Source organism: Myotis yumanensis, unplaced genomic scaffold (genome assembly GCF_028538775.1).
Source record: "Myotis yumanensis isolate MYYU_CA2020_CCGP unplaced genomic scaffold, mMyoYum1.0.hap1 SCAF_7, whole genome shotgun sequence".
Lineage (NCBI taxonomy): Eukaryota > Metazoa > Chordata > Mammalia > Chiroptera > Vespertilionidae > Myotis > Myotis yumanensis.
In genome coordinates, this window is record NW_027223758.1 from 89,604,288 (window position 1) to 89,622,857 (window position 18,570).

Consider the following 18,570-nt stretch of genomic DNA (forward strand, 5'->3'; position numbering starts at 1 on the left):
TAGGGGTGGGGAAAGGTTTGAAACAAAGATGTTATTCATGAGTTTTGACTTTGCTCCATGGTCAGCCAGGATTTTTTTTTTTTTACTGAATTTATTAGGGTGACATCCTGTATAATAAAAGGCTAGTAGGCAAATTGTCCCCTCGGGCGGGAGTTCGATCAACTGGGAGTTTGACCAGGGGGCAGGGTCGGCTGGCCAACCTCCTGCGTGCCCTCCCCCCAGCCAGTCTGGCCCAATCGGCCCTGATCTGGGCGGGCTGGCTGGACCCCACCCGTGCACAAATTCGTGCACCGGGCCTCTAATTGGTTAATAAAATTATATAGGTTTCATGGGTACAATTCTATGATACATCAGCTACATATTGTATTGTATGAGTCTCCTTCCATCCCCCTTTTCTCAGCTACATCCCTCCACCTCCCTTCCCTTCTGGCGATCACTATGCTGTGGGCCATGTCTATGGGTTTGTTTTTTTCTTAATCTCTTCACCCAGCCCTGCAACCCCCATCCCTCTGACAGCTGTCAGTCTGTTCTCCGTACCTATGAGTCTGTTTCTATTTTGTTAGTTTATTTTGTTCATTAGTTTCCACATATGAGTGAAATCATATGGTTCTTGTATCTCTCTGTCAGCCAGGATTATTTTGATAAATTGAAGAGAATCAAAGAGAAACTGTTTCAACTTTTTGTGTAGAATAGTGTGTTATGGGTTTTGTTTGATTTGTTATCTGAAAATCAATTCTAGTCAGAGGATTGATTTAAAAAATTTGAGAGGCTAGCGAACCAGTTAAGCAGCATAGAGTAGCCGAGCAAGTATAGTGTGGCGATTAAGGAAATGAACCCAAGCCAGACCGCCTGGCTTCACACTCCCGCTCAGCCGAGAATCTCTGAGCCGTGGGAAAATCAGTTCAACTTTCTTGCTCTGAAAAACCAGATGATTATAATAATAGCACCATTAAGCATGTCTTGTTTCTCTTACTCAACTTCGTTCTCACAGTGAGAGTTTCTTGGTATAAACTACAGACAATGCCAAAGTACAATTAATTCTCAAATGGTCAAAACATAATTTTCATAAAAACAGTGAGCGTGGGTAAAAGTTCTACTTAGCTTTTAATGAAGGAACCAGCAAAAAGACAGCAGATGCCTAAGAAGAAGGGAGACCCAGGATGGGTTTTGAGAAAAGGAAAAGCTGAAAGAGGATTGCTCAGTTATATGCCTGATAGAAATGATATTCATGTCTTAAAATATGTATTGGGAATATCTTTGCTATCAGAAAGAAAATACGAGTATTGAACCTTTTCAATTTTGTTTAAGTTGACATCTAATTTATAAGAACTGTAAAGTATATGGGCCCTAATCAATAGTAAATAGTAAGTCAAACAAGGTTCTATTCTTTAGAGCAGGGGTCCTCAAACTTGTTAAACAGGGGGCCAGTTCACTGTCCCTCAGACCGTTGGAGGGCCGGACTATAGTTTAAAAAAAAAAACTATGAAAAAATTCCTATGCACACTGCACATATCTTATTTTGAAGTAAAAAAACAAAATGGGAACAAATACAATATTTGTATTTGCATGTGGCCCGCGGGCCGTAGTTTGAGGACCCCTGCTTTAGAGTCAGATGGCCAGCACGCTGGGCTGTTAGTGCACTAACGCAGGGCCATACAACACTGCCATTTTTTTTTTTTTTTGCATTATCTCCAGGTTCAGAATAATATTTTTAGTGAGAATGAAGCATGTAAGTATTTAAAGAATTGCTTTCTCATAACTCTGTAAGCACCTGCAGGAACTTTGGGACCCCTCTGGCTAAAGGCCTAGTGAATAATTCCTCCCTCTTTAGCAAAGGGTAAAAGTCAATATTGACTAACCTGGACCCTGGAGAACGTGCGGCACTGTTTGTGTTGACACAAGTTCCCGTGCTGCTTGAAATACCAGGTATGTTGTCCACTCAGCCTGAGTACATGCGTTTCTTTTTAAAGCCACTGGATTATGAAGAAAACCAGAAAGTGGTCCTGGAAATTGGGGTGAGCAACGAAGCCCCTTTTACTAGAGAGCTGGCGCTCAGGACACCCGCCAACAGAGCTGTGGTCACGGTCCACGTGAGGAACCAGGACGAAGGGCCCGAATGCAAGCCTGCCACCCAGTATGTGCGGATTAAAGAGAACTCAGCCGTGGGGTCCAGGATGAATGGCTACAAGGCCTATGACCCTGAAACCAAGAGTAGCAGCGGGATAAGGTACAAGGACATCTATACCCACGTACTGACATGCAGTTGAAGCCATTGAGACAGTCACTTACTTTAATACATTTAGACTGCTATTTTAATACGTTTTTTATTAACAGGTACAAAAAGTTGCACGATCCTAACGGGTGGATCGCCATTGATGAAATTTCGGGGTCGATCCAAACTTCCAAAATTCTGGACAGGGAGGCCGCCACCCCCAGGAACGACTTTTACAACGTCACAGTCCTGGCAATAGACCAAGGTAGACAAAAACGCCTTCATCTGGTATTTACTGAAAGAACTGGAGGATAATGCGACTTTTCTCGTGCAGAATTATTCCTGTGATAAGTAGGCTGAATTCTTGGAAATGCCTTTAAAGACTCTGTTCCTGTTTCTCTTAGCCACGTAACAAGGTGAAGGCACTTGGAACAGGAGCCGTGTCTTGTACCATCCTGCCTCCCGCATGGCGGGCCTTAAAGGCTGACAAGACCATGTTAGGGGACAAAGGTGCGACTGAGGTCTAGGGCTGATGAAGGGGTCTCCCCGGGCTCTCCTAGAACTCTTCACGTTACTTTAACTGTGCGTTTTTTAAATTTATCTTAATTGTTGGAAGTATTACAGATGTCCCGCTGTTTTCCCCATTGACCCCTTTCTCCCTACTTCCATCCCTTCCCCAGGCCTCCCCCACTATCGTCTGTGTCCATGAACTATGCATATGTGCATATAAGCTCTTCGGCTAATCTCTTCCCCAACCCCCTTCCCTCTGAGAATCCTCAGTCTGTGGCAAGCTTCCCTGTCTCTGGATCTATCTTGTTCCTCAGTTTACCTTGTTCATTAGATTCCACATATGCATGAGGTCATGTGATGCTTGTCTTTCTCTGACTGGCTATTTCAGTTAGCATGCTACTCTCCAGGTCCCTCCATGCTGTCTCAAAGGGTAAGAGATCCTTCTTTTTTTTTTTTTTTTTTTTTAACAGCTGCAAGGGATTCCATGGTATATATGTAACTTTAAATTGAGACGTTCAATAGCTCAGCTGACTTTTAGGTCAAAATGATTCTTTCTTTGAATTCTGTTTCTTAAAGTAACCCAGAACTTCTCAGCCCTGGTTTTATCTTCAAATAATTTGTGACACTTAAAAAAAATATCAAGGTATAGACACCACCTCAGACCAACTGAACCACAGTCCCTGGTTTGGGGATCCTGGACATCATCTATTTAAACAATGCTGCCTCAGTGGTTTTAATGTGTTCTGGGATTGGAATACTTTTCTGTAGTTATGTCACTACTCAGTTACACCTGTACCAGAAGGGAACCAAGGAAATGGAGTTGAAGTTCAGACATTTATTTTTATTGTTTGGTAATAACTTTGGTAAAAGTTTACTGGCAGTTGTATCTGATATTATCAACAGTAGTGCTCATGATTCGCAGGTTTCATTTATCCATATACCAGAGACCGGATGCACGAAATTCATGCAAGAGTGGGCCTTCCTTCCCCCGGCTGCTGGCACTGGCCTCCCTCTGGCACCCGGGACCTGGGCTGGCTTCTCTCCAGCCACCCGCGGACAGCTGGGACCCGGGCTTCCCTCTGGCCCCAGCTTTGTCCGGAAGGACCTCCTATCTACTTAGCATATTACCCTTTTATTATATAGGATTTCTTTTTTTTAAAATATATATTTTTATTGACTTCAGAGAGGAAGGGAGAGGGAGAGAGAGATGAAAATATCAATGATGAGAGAGAATCATTGATCGGCTGCCTCCTGCATGCCCCCTACTGGGGATCAAGCCCGCAACCCAGGCATGTGCCCTTGACTGGAATTGAACCCAGGTACCTTCAGTCCGCAGGCCGAAGCTCTATCCACTGAGCCAAGCCAGCCAGGGCTAAGATTTCTTATTTATCATTTATTTTAATAACCAGGAGTTGATTTAAAAACCATATATCCTATTTAGATTCTATTTGATTCTATTCTTAAGAAACTATAAAAGACTTGACAAATTACACTAAACCTTTTGCCCTTCTTCCTAGACGGCAAATCGTGCACTGGAACACTTGCCGTGAGCATCGAAGATGTGAATGATAATGCGCCAGAAATACGTCAAGACTATGTGACAATTTGCAAACCGAAGATGGGATACGCTGACATTTCAGCTTTTGACGCCGACGAGCCTATCCACGGCGCTCCGTTTTACTTCAGCCTGGCAAACCCGTCTCCAGAAGTCAACAAAATATGGACCCTCTCCAAAGTTAATGGTACTCACTCAAAAACTCACTTATCTGCCCTGAAACAACTGAGGATGGGTGTACTTGGTTACTCACAGGAAACATGTACCATTGATTCTTATTAACAGATTTTAAAAGCCCAACAACCTTGTACAAATATTGTAGGGGGCCTATGTTATATATTGCACACAAAATGAAAGAAATAGTAATTTTCAAGGTGGCAAAATTTACTTTGACAATGAAGACAAAAATGCTGTGTTAAAATATCGGGCAGCTTATCACGCAAGTGTTGTTGCTGTTTTTAAGCAACTCCAGGGAGGGGAAGAGGGATGGACGAATGTGGTTGGAAGCCAGCTCTGGAAGTGAGGAGTCTGGGGTCAGGGCCATGCACTCGGCGGTAGTTTGGAAGGGAACGGGTGGGATATGGACAGAGGTCTGGTGCTGGAGCCTCGGACAGGGTCTGTGACTGGTTTCTGAGGAGCGTGGCCTGTATTTCAGCCATGACTCACTGCCTCTTTGTTGCTATGTCATGTTCTCTCGTGTAATTGGACTTTTCTGTATGCTGTTCCTTCATAGAGCACCTACTATCGCCCAGACACTATTGCTGACCCTGGGGTGTGTATAGAGATTAGCAAGGAAGACATGATTCCGCACGTCTAAGAAGTCTTTCTGGGAGTAGAAGCAGGGACACTGTGGCCTTTCGCTACCTTTGTTACAGTGCTTTTCATGTGGTACTGTCATCGTTTACATTTCTCCTCCAATGTATACACGAGTTTCTCAAGGCATTAAAATCTATTTTTGTAATTCCAGTACCTGGCCCAGTGCTTAGTAGACACTAACCCAGCCGTGGGCAAACTACAGCCCGCGGGCCCGATTCGGCCCGTTTGAAATGAATAAAACTAAAAAAAAAAAAAAAAGACCGTACCGTTTTATGTAATGATGTTTACTTTGAATTTATATTAGTTCACACAAACACTCCATCCATGCTTTTGTTCCAGCCCTCCGGTCCAGTTTAAGAACCCATTGTGGCCCTTGAGTCAAAAAGTTTGCCCACCCTTGCACTAACCGCTTAATAAATGTTTCTTGGACCACTAATTCATTAACATATATGCGTGAGAGAAGGAAAGTACTGGGGTAGTAAGGAAATCAGTGTTGTTGGCATTTAGAAAGTTTTAGTTGGAATGCTGTGAGAATGGGCGGGAGGAAGGATGGAATCTGGAAGTGAGGAGCCTCCTGGACCAGGCCAAGGAGAATGGCCTTCATATAGTAGGTGACGACACGTATGCATTGGGGTTGTATAAAGGCAACACTGTGTCCAGATTTATGTCGTAAAAAGGTGACTTGGTGACACTTAGGAGGCAATTTGAAGAGCGCAGAGTGAGTGGCAAGGAGAGTCAGAGGCTGATGCACTGGTGGGTGAGGGAACAGGACGACGGCTCAGTTGCGGCCTTGAGGGGCAGAGGGTTGAGGGGTCTTACCTCCGGCACAGGATGCTTCGGAAGGGCAGAAGGAACCCGAGCGGTGCCTCATCTTCCTCCGGAAGCTGGTTATGAGGTGCAGCCAAACATGGTGCTGTCCTCCCAGTTATACCAGCGCCTTTAAGCACAGCTCAGAAATCACGGGCGACTCCCAGGTGTGTATTATGCTCTGTCAGTCCATTTAGTGCATTGCAAAAGCTCCAGAAGGTTGTAATTGCAGTTGGAAATGTGTAGAGCTTTTGGTCAGGTGGTGATCAGGTCATCAGAATAAGGTATGGAGACTGTTGGGGGTAATATCACAGTTGATACACATGTACTGTTGTGATATAGAGAGAGCTGTTTTTCTGATATTGATTAGTTTCTGGTATTGAGATTATTTCCAGAGGCGAGGCATTAACCACAAAGGGTCCACTGTGTTTTGAAAAATTCCTTATAATGGACAGGTAGGTACGAGAAGGTACATGGATAAGAGGATGTGAAGTTAAAACATCCCTTGTTTGTGACTGTATGTGTTAATTCTTTATGAGTGTCATGAACTGCTACTACAGAAAAACGCTTGAAGTGTATGTTAAAAGTCAAGAGGGAAGGGTGGATGAGGGGGAGTGGGAAGAGATTAACCAAATAACTTGTATGCATATGCATAACCCATGGACACTGACAATAGTGAGGTGAAAGCTGGGCGGCGGGGGGTGGTCTGGTACAAGGTGAGGGACTCAATGGGGGAGAGAGGGGACCACTGTAATACTTTCAACAGCAAAGATAATTTTTAAAAAGCCAATGTAGCATTATTAGTTTGTAAAAAAGAGAATAAGTAAGGAACTATTAAATATTGTTGAAATGCTACTGGGTCACTCCGATGCCAAATTCTTTCCTTAAACTTCTCTCTAAAAAGTTACAATGAGCAACACATCCGCGGTAAGGTTAGTGCCTGGCAAAGTTGGAGATAGGCATCCGTCTTTATTTGTATTTAAGTGGCAGATAGGTACGTACAAACAAGTGCGGTGAAACAAATGCCAAGGGAGGAGGCCATGTTCGTGAAATTCTAATTCTTCTATTGCAGATACAGCTGCCCGTCTTTCCTATCGGAAGAATGCGGAGGTTAAGGAATACTATATTCCCGTGACTGTGAAAGACAGAGCAGGGCAGTCGGCCACGAAAACCCTGCGGGTGAACCTGTGCGATTGCACTCACCCGAGCCAGTGCCTGGCCGCTGCAAGGAGTGTGGGGGTGTCACTCGGCAAGTGGGCGATCCTGGCGATCCTGCTGGGTATAGCGTTACTGTCTTGTAAGTCCTTTTATTTACTTAAAACTTAAATATATAGTAAAAATCCGAGTGTAGGAGAAGGTCCTTAAAAAGTGATCGTGTCCAACTATCCATCAGGTGTGAGTCCCCTTGTCAAATTCCTTTCATGTTAGGGTCCTTTTTGAGATGAAAGATTTCAATTTTGGATAGAACTCTTTTTTAAAAAAAATATATTTTTTTTTATTGATTTCAGGGAGGAAGGGAGAGGGGGAGAGAGATAGAAACATCAATGATGAGAGAGAATCAGTGATTGGCTGCCTCCTGCACGCCCTATACTGGGGATCAAGCCCGCAACTCAGGCACGTGCCCTGATCGGGAATTGAACTGTGACCTCCTGATTCATAGGTCGATGCTCAAACACTGAGCCACACTGGCCTGACAGAACTTCTTTTTTTTTTAATGTTAATTTTTGCCTAAGGATTTTTTTCACATATTTTTAGAGAGAGTAAAAGGGAGGGAGGGAGCAGAAAAACAAATGGGAGAGAGACACATCGATTTATTGCCTCCTGCATGAGGCCCCACTGGGCCAGGGATCGAACCTGCAACTCAGGTACCTGCCCTTGACCGGGAATCAAACTCAAGACTTCTTGGTGTGTGGCTGACGCTCTACCCACTGATCCACACCAGCCAGGGCTTGGAAGAACTCCTGAAAATGCCTCAGATTGTGCTCAGTCTGTCAATGTATTTTATTTCTTGGTCCTGGTACTGCGCCTTTCAGGAGTATAAAGCAATCTAAATCTTCTGCTATGTGAAAGTTCACTAAAAGCCACTTTCATTTCATGTCCTCTCACCATTGAGCCACAGATTTAGGGGAGATGTCAGCAATATCTCTTCGTTGACATTATCTTGCCAATTTAGTTCCCTATGACACCATATCTCTTCCTCTTGTTTTATTTCCACCCAGTCCTGCAGTTTAGATGAGCTGATCCTTTGTTCTGTGAGAGGGGCAGTGATTACGAGCAAGACTCTGGAATCGGACTGTCTGGGTTTCTACCCCAGCTCTATCATTTGCCAGCCATGTCACCTGGGGCAGGTTACTTAACTGCGCTTCAGGTTCCTCGCCTGTAAAAGGAGATAATTATAGTAGCCTACTTTATAGGGTAGCACTGAGGATTAATTAATGTGTGTGAAGAGCCTACAACAGTGCACAGTATACTTCTAATAAGTGTTCATTATTTTCTCACCAACTCAACAAGATAAATGTGTATTGAACACCAGTGATATGCCAAAAACTGTGTCTGCATACATGGGATTCATCAAGAACAAAACAGGAAAAACAAACAAAAATAGCCTGTCTTGCCCAGCCAGTATGGCTCAGTGGTTGAGCGTAGAACTGTGAACCAGAAGGTCATAGTTTGATTCCTGGTCAGGGCACATTCCCCGGGTTGTGGTTCTCTCCATTATTAATGTTTCTTTCTCCTTCACCCTTCCTCTCTGAAATCAATTAAAAAAATAGTCTGTCTTGAGACAGAAACTAATACATAAATTAAATGCTATGGAGGGAAAAAGAGCAAAATAATGAGGCCCTACAGTGCTGTACAATGTGTGGGGTGTGAGAGATTGGGGGTAGTGACTGCAATTTCAGTAATTGGTTAGGCCAGGCCTAGCTGCAGGTTCTTGTTGATGGTTTTTGGAAAAGCTGGGGAAAGAGCTTTCAGCCGGAGGGGAGCGTCAGTTCCAAGGCGCTAAGGTGAGAATATGTCTGGGGAAGTCCAGGGGTGGCAGGGAGACCAGCGTGGCTAGAGAGTAGTGGGAGAGGGGACGAGGGGAAGAAATGGAAGCAGAACCGTCACAAAGGCCAGAGAGTAGGCAGGGGTTGGCACACTTTTTCTAGGGCTGGATAGTGTATATTTTAAACTTTGCAGGCCATGTGATTTCAGTCATAACCAATCAAATCTGTATAAGAAAATAGCCATAGAAAATATTTAAATGATGAGCATGCTGTGTTCTTTATTTGTGAAACTAAATTTGAATTTTATATAATCTTTATACCTAATAAACTATTTGATTTTTTCCAACCCGTATTCATGGGCCATTCAGAAACATGTGGTGGGCTGGACTGGAGCTGTGGTTTGGCAGTTTGTGGTACAGCAGTGTGTACAACATCGTAAAGAATTATTGTTATTATTTTTCGTTTTTTTATCCCACGTTTCAACCTCCCACATTTATTATGTAGAATGAAAATTCTGAATAGGAAAATATACATTGGTTTAGTTCAGATACTTGGAGATAAGTCTATTCTGGGTAAAATGTTTTGTCCTGCTTTCCTGTAGGCCAACCATCCTTTTGGGAATCAGTAAATCTCTTTAGAGTCTTTGTCTCAAATGAACATCAGTGAGCTTTTTAAAAATGTGCTATTTAACTCATGATCCCAAACACTTTAATATGATGGGTAGAATTCAGACTCTTAAAGAGGACTGTCATCAAAATATACATACAATCATGCCAAATTTTAAAACCTAAGCTAAGTCATGGTATGTTGATTTAGAAGGTCAAGGTGATTCAGGGGACACCATATTTAGTGGCTGTATTTGTCTCCTGTGCACCTTAGGTGAGAAGATAAACAAAAGATGGGTATTTTATTCTATGTACGTTAAATGTTACATATTCACTTCTGTTTCCACACTCAGCTGTATTGCTGACTTTAGTCTGTGGGGTCGCTGGTGCCAGAAAGAAGAAAGGGTTTCCTGAAGATTTGGCGCAGCAAAATTTAATTATATCAAACACAGAGGCTCCTGGAGATGATAAGGTGGTAAGTAATTTTCTTAAATGAATATTTATCTCTGAGCATCTCCCATCATTTCTTCACTTGTCCTCGTGAAGTTGAAGTTATTTTGACATCAAGAAGTTTAGTTATATTTCTAATTGGGTAAGATTTTGCAGGCATAAGATTTTGCATCGTAAGTATATTATGTCAGTATTCGAATATTCATGCAGCGGTATTCACTTCACTGTTTAGACCAGATGCACTGTTTTGGTTATCTTTCTTCCACTCTCTAGTGTTGTCATTTAAAACTTGTTCTTTGAAGTTGTACATTTATTATAATAACAATCTATTTGACTGCTCTCTGCAATGTATATTTCCAGAGATTATTTTTTTCTTTGACTATTTATAATAGGAAAAATCACTTGCTAAAAACTCTGAAGATAAATGAAGAAAATATCAGTGTGTGTGTGTGTGTGTGTGTGTGTGTGTGTGTGTGTGTTGGAAGATGGGGTTGGGAGTTGGGTGAGAAATCGGGACTGGGGAGTAAATCTGGAAGTCCCTGGCATATTGAAGGAAGTGTGATTCCCTGGGAGAGTAAACTCTGGGGAATCACCTGGAGGTCGGTGAAAGGAACAGAGAGCAGAGAGAATGTAGAACAGCACTGTGGGCTCAGCTTCCATGATAGTTTATTTTCAATTCTCCTCTCATTAGCTTAGAGATATGGTCGATGAGCATGTATTTGTAATGACAAAATTATACTACCAAGATTTGAAAATCAGGATTTTTTTTTTTTTTGTAATAGAAACATACTGTAGCAGCAACCTAAGTAAAAAACATAGACTAGCAGTGCCACCAAATGGCTACTTTTCAGTTCTCTTTTTCCATCTTTTTCCTAAGGCAGTGAGATAGTATGTATGACTTTATAGGTAGAGTTCAGGTTCAGTAAGTCATCTGAACTTGAAAAGCTTCCATTTTAGTCAGAGACTCTGCATATTACATTTAAAAAGTTAAATGGCTAGGAAGATGGCACACAACAGCCTGATCGTTATTGGAGATCTTGTCATGACCATATTGGTTTATGATTAGAACTGACCCACTGAGGTGACCGCTGTAACTGAGCTTCTCACCTGTGTTGAACTTCTCTCGTTCCCCTCCACCTCTCATTTTTTTTTTTTTTTTTTTTTTTTTTTTGTGAAACTGAACTTTTGGAAAGAAGGATTTATACTCAATTTCCCTATGATATTACTTCCTGTTCCCTCAGCTCTTCTTGGAAGTTCTTTTGGTAAAGATCGCCAATGATCACATTTTTACTCGAATTCAATGGTGCTAACTTTATTTGAGCGAGTTCTTATCCTACTTTGTTTTTTTCTACTTTGATCAATGGCCTCCTTACCATACTCCTTTGCATGGCTTGAGTCATGCCTCTTTGGGTCCCTCTATTGGCTATTCCGGATCAATTGTCACAGCTCTAATGCCTTTATTCACCCCTTGGAATGGGCTTTGCTTGTGGTTTTATTCTCAGCCCTCTTGTCTTTTAGTCTACAGTCTTCTCTGGGTGAAGGCATTTATTCCCAGGCTTCAACTACCACCTGTATGGGGTAGGGACTCCCCAAATTCTATCTCCAGTTCAGATTTCACACCTGAGCTCCAGATCCCCATATTCATGTACGCATCTTGGACGTCCCACAAGTTTACCATGTCCAAAATGGAATGGCTTACACCCATCTCACTCACAAGCACTTCCATCTTCCCTATTTCCATGTGAATTGTACCATCAATCTAGTTGCACCGCAGAGCACTTAGGACTTATTCCTGACCCTTGGCCGCCTCCTCCATCTAACCACCAGTAAGCTCTCCATGGCGTTCTCAACTTCTTTTATCTTTTATTTTAAATATATTTTTCACTGTTGATAGTATTACAGATATCTCCCATCCCCCCTCCTCACTCCCTTCCTCCCAACCCCTACACAGACACACCAAGGCCTTCACTACCCTCTTTCATCAACTTCTTTTCATCACTACTGCTTCTACTCTGGCTTAGGTCCTTATCATTTCCCACCTAGAATAATTCGCTAGCCTCCCTGATCTCCATGACACTAAACTCGTCTTTCTTTTTTGTCTTTCACATTATTGCCTAGAATGATTAAAACAATATGTTTTTCCCCAGTTAGGAAAGCCCTTCTTTGAGTCCTTGTACTCTCGGGATAGTCTACATCAGTGGTTCTCAACCTTCCTAATGCCACGACCCTTTAATACAGTTTCTCATGTTGTGGTGATCCCCAATTTCATTGTTACAAATTGAACATAATTAAAGCATAGTGATTAATCACAAAAACAATATGTAATTATATATGTGTTTTCTGATGGTCTTAGGTGACCCCTGTGAAAGGGTCATTCAACCCCCAAAGGGGTCGCGACCCACAGGTTGAGAACCGCTGGTCTACATGTTTCAGCCTAGCATGCAGGTTTCCACCTCTGGCCTTTCATAGCCTCCAGCTTCCTCTCTCTGTCTGAACTCTTTGTGGTAGACATTCTCAGCAGGCTGAAGGTGAGAACTCCCAAACATCCTTTGTCCTGGAGTCTGGGGCCCGGCCCCTCCTGCAGGTGGGGCATTCTTGCTCCCCATTCCCAGTGGGAGTCCTCCAGCTCAGTTTTCCAGGTCTGCTCCAGTGAACCTCTCTGGGTTTGCATTTTGATGTTCTTTCTCTGTGCTCCTGTAGCATTCTGTGTTCACCTATCTATCAGAATAATCATTCTTAAAGTCATTATCTATCTTCTGTCTTACTGGAATAAGAACTTCTCGGAGCCACTGAACACCATGTTTATCTTTGCATCTCTAGACTGAACAAATCATTGGAAAGTCATTGATGTCTGTTGAGTGAATGAGTAAATGAAGGAATGAATGAATAAAAGGTTGATTAAATGTTCTTTCTCCCTCGCCTTCTTGTGACTTGCCTTGGAACCCATTTTCTCCTGAGATGAATGGTTTTATTTTATTTTATTTTATTTTATCTTATTTTATTTTATTCCAGTGTTCTGGCAATGGGTTTATGACCCAGACAGTCAACAACTCTAGCCAAGGCTTCTGTGGCACGATGGGACCAGGAATGAAAAATGGGGGGCTGGAAACCATTGAGATGGTGAAAGGCGGACACCATACCCTGGACTCCTGCCGCGGCCATCACCACACCCTGGACTCCAGGGGAGGACACGCGGACGTGGACAACTCCAGATACACGTACTCGGAGTGGCACAGTTTCACTCAGCCCCGCCTGCGAGAAGTGAGTTTCCCTCAGTGATTCACGCTACAATTAAATGTCCATGTGGAGAACAATAGGAAATTGAAATTGACATATATTTTTTAAGAAACTGCTTTTCCATATTCTTCATGGTTTCCTCTTTCCTTCTCACTCTCTGGTTATGTTCCCCTGCTCTTCAATTATGTTACATTATCTATACTAATAAAAGGGTAATCTGCTAATTAGACTGGGAGACCTTCCGGGAGACTTTCCGGACGTCCTTCCAGACAAAGCCATGGTGGTGGGGCCGAGGCAGAGGCGGTTAGGGGCAATCAGGCCAGGATGGGAGGGCAGTTGCAGGTGAGCAGGCCAGTGGGGAGCGGGGGCAGTTGGGGGTGAGTAGGCCGGCAGGCAGAGTGGTTAGAGGCGATCAGGCAGGCAGGCAGGTGAGCGGTTAGGAGCCAGCGGTCCCAGATTGCGAGAGGGATGTCCGACTGCTGGTTCAGGCCTAAACTGGCAGTTGGACATCCCCCAAGGAGTCCCAGATTGGAGAGGGTGCAGGCTGGGCTGAAGGGTTCCCCCGCCCCCCTTGCACGAATTTTGTGCACCGGGCCACTAGTTTAATATAAAAGGGATTTTATTTCGTCTCTCATATTCTCTTAATTTTAAAATCTCATGAACACTGCAGGTTTTTAATATCCCTCCCTTAAGTTTTAATTTAGTTTTAGGTGAGTGCTTACCTCATGAGCTCTTTTAATATGAAAGAATATGAAAAAAAATCTCATTTCTCACAATCACAAAACTCCCCAAATCAAAGCTTCATTTCTCTGTGGAAACCAAGCATCTGTACACAATTCTAGGATCAATGTGGGATAATATGATCTGTCTGAATGATTTTTAATGTACAAAGCACCATGCAGGTGTAACGTGTTTCATTTAAAGGAAAGTAAGGGTGAGAAAGAAAGGAGAGATTATGTAAGGGATTTTCAATCCTGGTGGCACCTCCAAATTCCTGGGGAGCTTTTAAAAAACACTTGTCCTTGAAAGATTCTGATTTAGTTGGTTTGGCTTTTTTGCTCCCCCCGCCCCCCGTCCCAGCCCAGCAAAGCTCCTCAGGTGACTCACAGGTGCAGCCCAGGGAGAGAACCACTGGGTTGAATTGCTTTCTGGTACTAAGTTTTCACATCTTTGATGAGAGAGTACCAGTGCCCTTGAAACATCAACACTGGGCTGGAAGCCCTTCATCCTTTGACGGACTGCACATGGACAACATTCTGTGATGCAGCTGTAGCTTATCATATGTCCGTAGCACGTTGTTTTTCATGAAATTCAAGCGTTAATCCTATTCCTGTTTATAGATGGTCAGTTTCATGTGATATCAGGGTGGGGAGAGGCAAAGCTTAAGAAGCATTCATAGTGTGACCTCAGGTCATGGATGTGAGGCTACTGGGTCATGAAGGAAGACGCTTGATCACATAAGACAAGACAATGAGCTGGGGTTCAAGAGGGATGCACACATGCAAGGAGGGAGCAGGCACAGGAGTGTGACAGGCCAGCAGACAGGCCAGAGGCAGCCGGGGAGGGTAGTTGTGGCTGAAAGCTTGGCCCCTCCATCCCAAAGGCCAGGTTTTTGCAATGTGAGTTACGCTATTTTAAATTTTATTGACATTTTTTGTGCATTTCTATTTTGTCATGTTTGGACTATCTTGTAAACTTGATTCTGAAGCCAATGAGGTAATTCTTACCTACTTTCTTTTTTCTTTTAATGTTGAAAGTATTACATATGCCCCCTCCCCCCATTCACCTCTTCTAACCCTACTTTCTAACTGCACATAATACATAGCGATTTTAATTAACAGCTATTGTCTATATACTATGTGCTGAGCAGAATAAGAATATTTTTTATATTTTTGCTTTTTTTAAAAAATCACCATTTATCTCTCCTATACCCTCTCCCACCTCCAACACCTCCCTTCCCCCCAGCAATCACCACACTGTTGTCTGTGTCCCTCATTCTTTCTCTCTTTATTTTTTCCCCTCAATCCTTTCCCTGCCTAACACTCCCACCAGCACTGTCTACCCACTCTCTCTATCTGTTTTCATGCACTCCTCCTTCAGCATTTAAAATTGACCCCGTGAGATAGTCGCTGTCTATTTTAGACTTGAGAAGAGGGAGACAAAAATATTTAGTCCCTGGCTCACAGTCCCATCGCTCGTTGGTAAAGCCAAAGGCATGACTCCAATCAGGACTGAATAATTCAGACATTCAAGCTCCAATTCCTAACCACCTGTGTATGGTCACCACTCTGTGGACTAGCCCGGCCTCTACATATGAAATGTAGGGATGAACATTTCATGGTAATTTAAATGTACTTAAATATAACATTTATATACAGTTTTTTTTTATGCATATGGGTTATTAGAAATGTGAAATATACTGACTTTATGGTGTGGCTGTGACATAGACCAATCATGTGCATTTTTTGTATGTAGGACTCCATTAGAGGACACACTGGTTAAAAATTAAACATAAAAGGTAAATAAAAAATATATTTTATGTTTATATGTTCGTGTGTTTAAAGCAATAATGCAATCGCTTCTTTTTGCTTCGCAGAAACTGCACCTGTACAATCAGAACGAAGACCACCTCTCATCGCAAGATTACGTCCTCTCCTATCACTACGAAGGGAGGGGCTCCCCGGGGGGTTCCGTGGGCTGCTGCAGCGAGAAGCAGGAGGACGAGGGCCTGGACTTTTTAAATCATTTGGGAGCTAAATTTACCGCATTGGCAGAAACGTGCACAAAGAGATAAAGGTGTCAGTGTGACCGTTACATGGTTTTGCCAGACATTCTGGAGGTTTCCAAAAGGAGTACTGTAAAATTCCATTTCAGCGTCTAAATAGTCACATATGAATATATATGAATTTTTCTAAAATTTGAATTATGCTAACTGCCAATTTGTATTTTTCAAGCAATTTATTGCATATCCTTTCTCTCAAGTGTGCATGTTAAAAAGGATTTTCACTTTCTTTAGAGCTGAGCAAGTAGACAATTAGCAGATCTTATGCTGTAGCATTGGAATCGGAGTCTATAAAGGATCTGCTCTTTTAACAGATGTTATCCCAATAACTATGTTGGGTAAATATTAGTCCGACAGTAGCTACGTTGTATTTGGTTGAATATGACAGAACGGCTATCTGGGCTGAAATTCTGTTCTTGTTCCAAATTAGATTTAAGTGGAATAGGATTATTTCAAACACTGTGGCAAATTTTGTTGGATTTTTTTTTTTAGTTCTAAAAAGGCCGTAGTACCTAGTCAGTAGCCCCTACGATTTCTAGAATTCTGTTTCCTTCTGGTTAGCAACAGGATAATGAAGAGCAGTCTTATCTATTCGATTGCCCTAATAAAGGTCTCAAAAATACATAGCCATAACTCTCAACTACCCTAGAAAAGTGTGAACCAAAAACTTGTTATTTTATGCTTTTGGGAGTGTGCTTTATGGCTTATAAAGGATTATTCTGAGGAATAAGTTTCCTCATCCTCCAGAAACAAAACTATATTCACCATTGCCAGTATTGTAATGAATTTAAAATACTAAAAATCTTTCATTGAGATCATAATTCCAAATCTTAACTTTTTTTTTCTGAGATTCAGGACTACTATTGAAAACTTGCCAGTAATGAAAATTATACTGAGAAAATATTGCTTTTCTTCTCTTGAGTATTGTACTTTTATGTTTTCATGTGCAATTTTAGCACATATGGCTCCTATATCCTCTCAATGGTAGTCATTTGAAATTAGAACATGTTATGCTTCCATGGATTGTGGATATGCCTTGTAATCTGAAAAAAAAAAAAGACTCCTATCATAGTTAGAAGTAGCAATGAGAGCTAAACATGCACCTTCATTCACTGCCATTTTCAAATAAAGCATATTACTCCATTTTATGACAGGTAGATATTACAAAATGTTGTCAAGAATCAAAAGAATATAGGGAAACCTAACCCCTTGGTGCAGTTTAATATCCTTTAAGATGTTGCTTAAGTGTAAGGCTTTTCAGCTTTGTTTATGGGAAGCTTTGTTTATGTCATACTTCAAGGCAATGACATTCCAAACTTCAAATAGTGAATACATAATTCATGCTAAATCTAATCACATTGATGTATATTTATTTCAAATGACAGTTTAAAAACTGAACTAGAAATATGGGGCAAAAGTAGGTTTATAGTTGTAATGCAAATAAATACCACAATAATTAATAAATAGTAATAAATACAAGAATAAACTGTGCATTTCCCATACAACTATAAACCTTTATTTGCCCACCCTTTTATTACTATCACCAGCAGAAGGAAATTTTGGAAGGAAATAATTAAACTTAATTTTAAAATTTTGCAGCTATGAATTGGGACCAATTTCCTCCCATCCCCCCAACATTCTTCATCTGACCGTGGGGGCAGGATTTGCCGAGCGAGCCCACGGAGTGGCAGTGTGCTATAGGAATGTCGTTTGAACTAACTGTACATGTATGTGTGTGTGTGTATGGGGACTTTGGGAGAGGACAAGCCCACGGGGGTATTTGGACAAAGAGCATCATGAAAACCCAGGCCTTCCAGGGCAAGGACAGAGGCCAACAAAGGGACGTGAGCGGGAGTAAAAGCAACATTGTGTGCTTCGTCGTCTTCCAAGGCCAGGCCCTGCCTTTTCCTTCTTTTCTCAGCCCAGTGGCAGCTGCCATTTGCTTCTGGTGAAGTGTCACCTCCCCTTGTCTGCCTCCCCTGGCTTGGAGTGGAGTCCAGGGGAGGAGAGCTGGCGGCACGGTGAGCCTGAGGCAGTCGCAGGGTGGGCCTGAGCTGGCTGTGCAGGACACACGGCATCATGGGAAGTGCTCTATTCCTACTGGCCCTCAGCCCTAAGCTAGAAGGTCTTCAGTTAAATGCGGGCTGAAATTGTTTATCTGATGCTACATTTTTTGTTGTCTTATTTGCTCCTGAAATCTAGATTTTCTTTTTTAGACTTAGACTGCTGAAAGGGTAATTTTCCTTTTAAAGTTTGCTTATTTTTAATGTCAGCATCATTTACATGTGGTAGTCTTTCCTTATATGTGTAAGGTGGGAATTATGATGTTTTAGTATGAAAGAAAATATCTTTTTAAAGCTTTCATTTTTCCAGCTCTTAAATTTTTAATGTAAATGTACAGATTGTTTTTTCTTATTTTTACAAAGAAGCAGTTAACTGACTGTATAAAATGCAGTGATGTTTGCTATTAAAATAGTTATTTTACTTTTAAAGAAATTTGGCAGGTTAAAATAGCAAAAATTGGATGTGTGATGTAATATTTACAAATATAGGATGTAATAAAGCAATACTAATTTAATTTCTTGTCTGCTGTTTTCAGAGATTAAGTT

General features: G+C 42.0%; 1 protein-coding gene across 2 annotated transcripts in view; it reads left to right on the plus strand.

Moving 5' to 3' along the window:
• DSC3 (desmocollin 3) overlaps positions 1-18,539 on the plus strand; it is a 39,753-nt gene extending 21,214 nt beyond the window's left edge. The window contains exons 10-17 of one of the 2 annotated variants that reach the window (XM_070421239.1): positions 1,971-2,227; positions 2,335-2,477; positions 4,240-4,464; positions 6,973-7,197; positions 9,846-9,967; positions 12,955-13,203; positions 15,655-15,697; positions 15,776-15,862. In XM_070421239.1, the coding sequence (XP_070277340.1) occupies positions 1,971-2,227; positions 2,335-2,477; positions 4,240-4,464; positions 6,973-7,197; positions 9,846-9,967; positions 12,955-13,203; positions 15,655-15,681 (1,248 nt within the window). In that variant the 3' untranslated portion in view covers positions 15,682-15,697; positions 15,776-15,862. Of the gene's footprint in view, positions 1-1,970; positions 2,228-2,334; positions 2,478-4,239; positions 4,465-6,972; positions 7,198-9,845; positions 9,968-12,954; positions 13,204-15,654; positions 15,698-15,775 lie in introns of both variants that reach the window. The other variant, XM_070421238.1, reaches the window with a different exon arrangement.
• Positions 18,540-18,570: the final 31 nt, after the last annotated feature.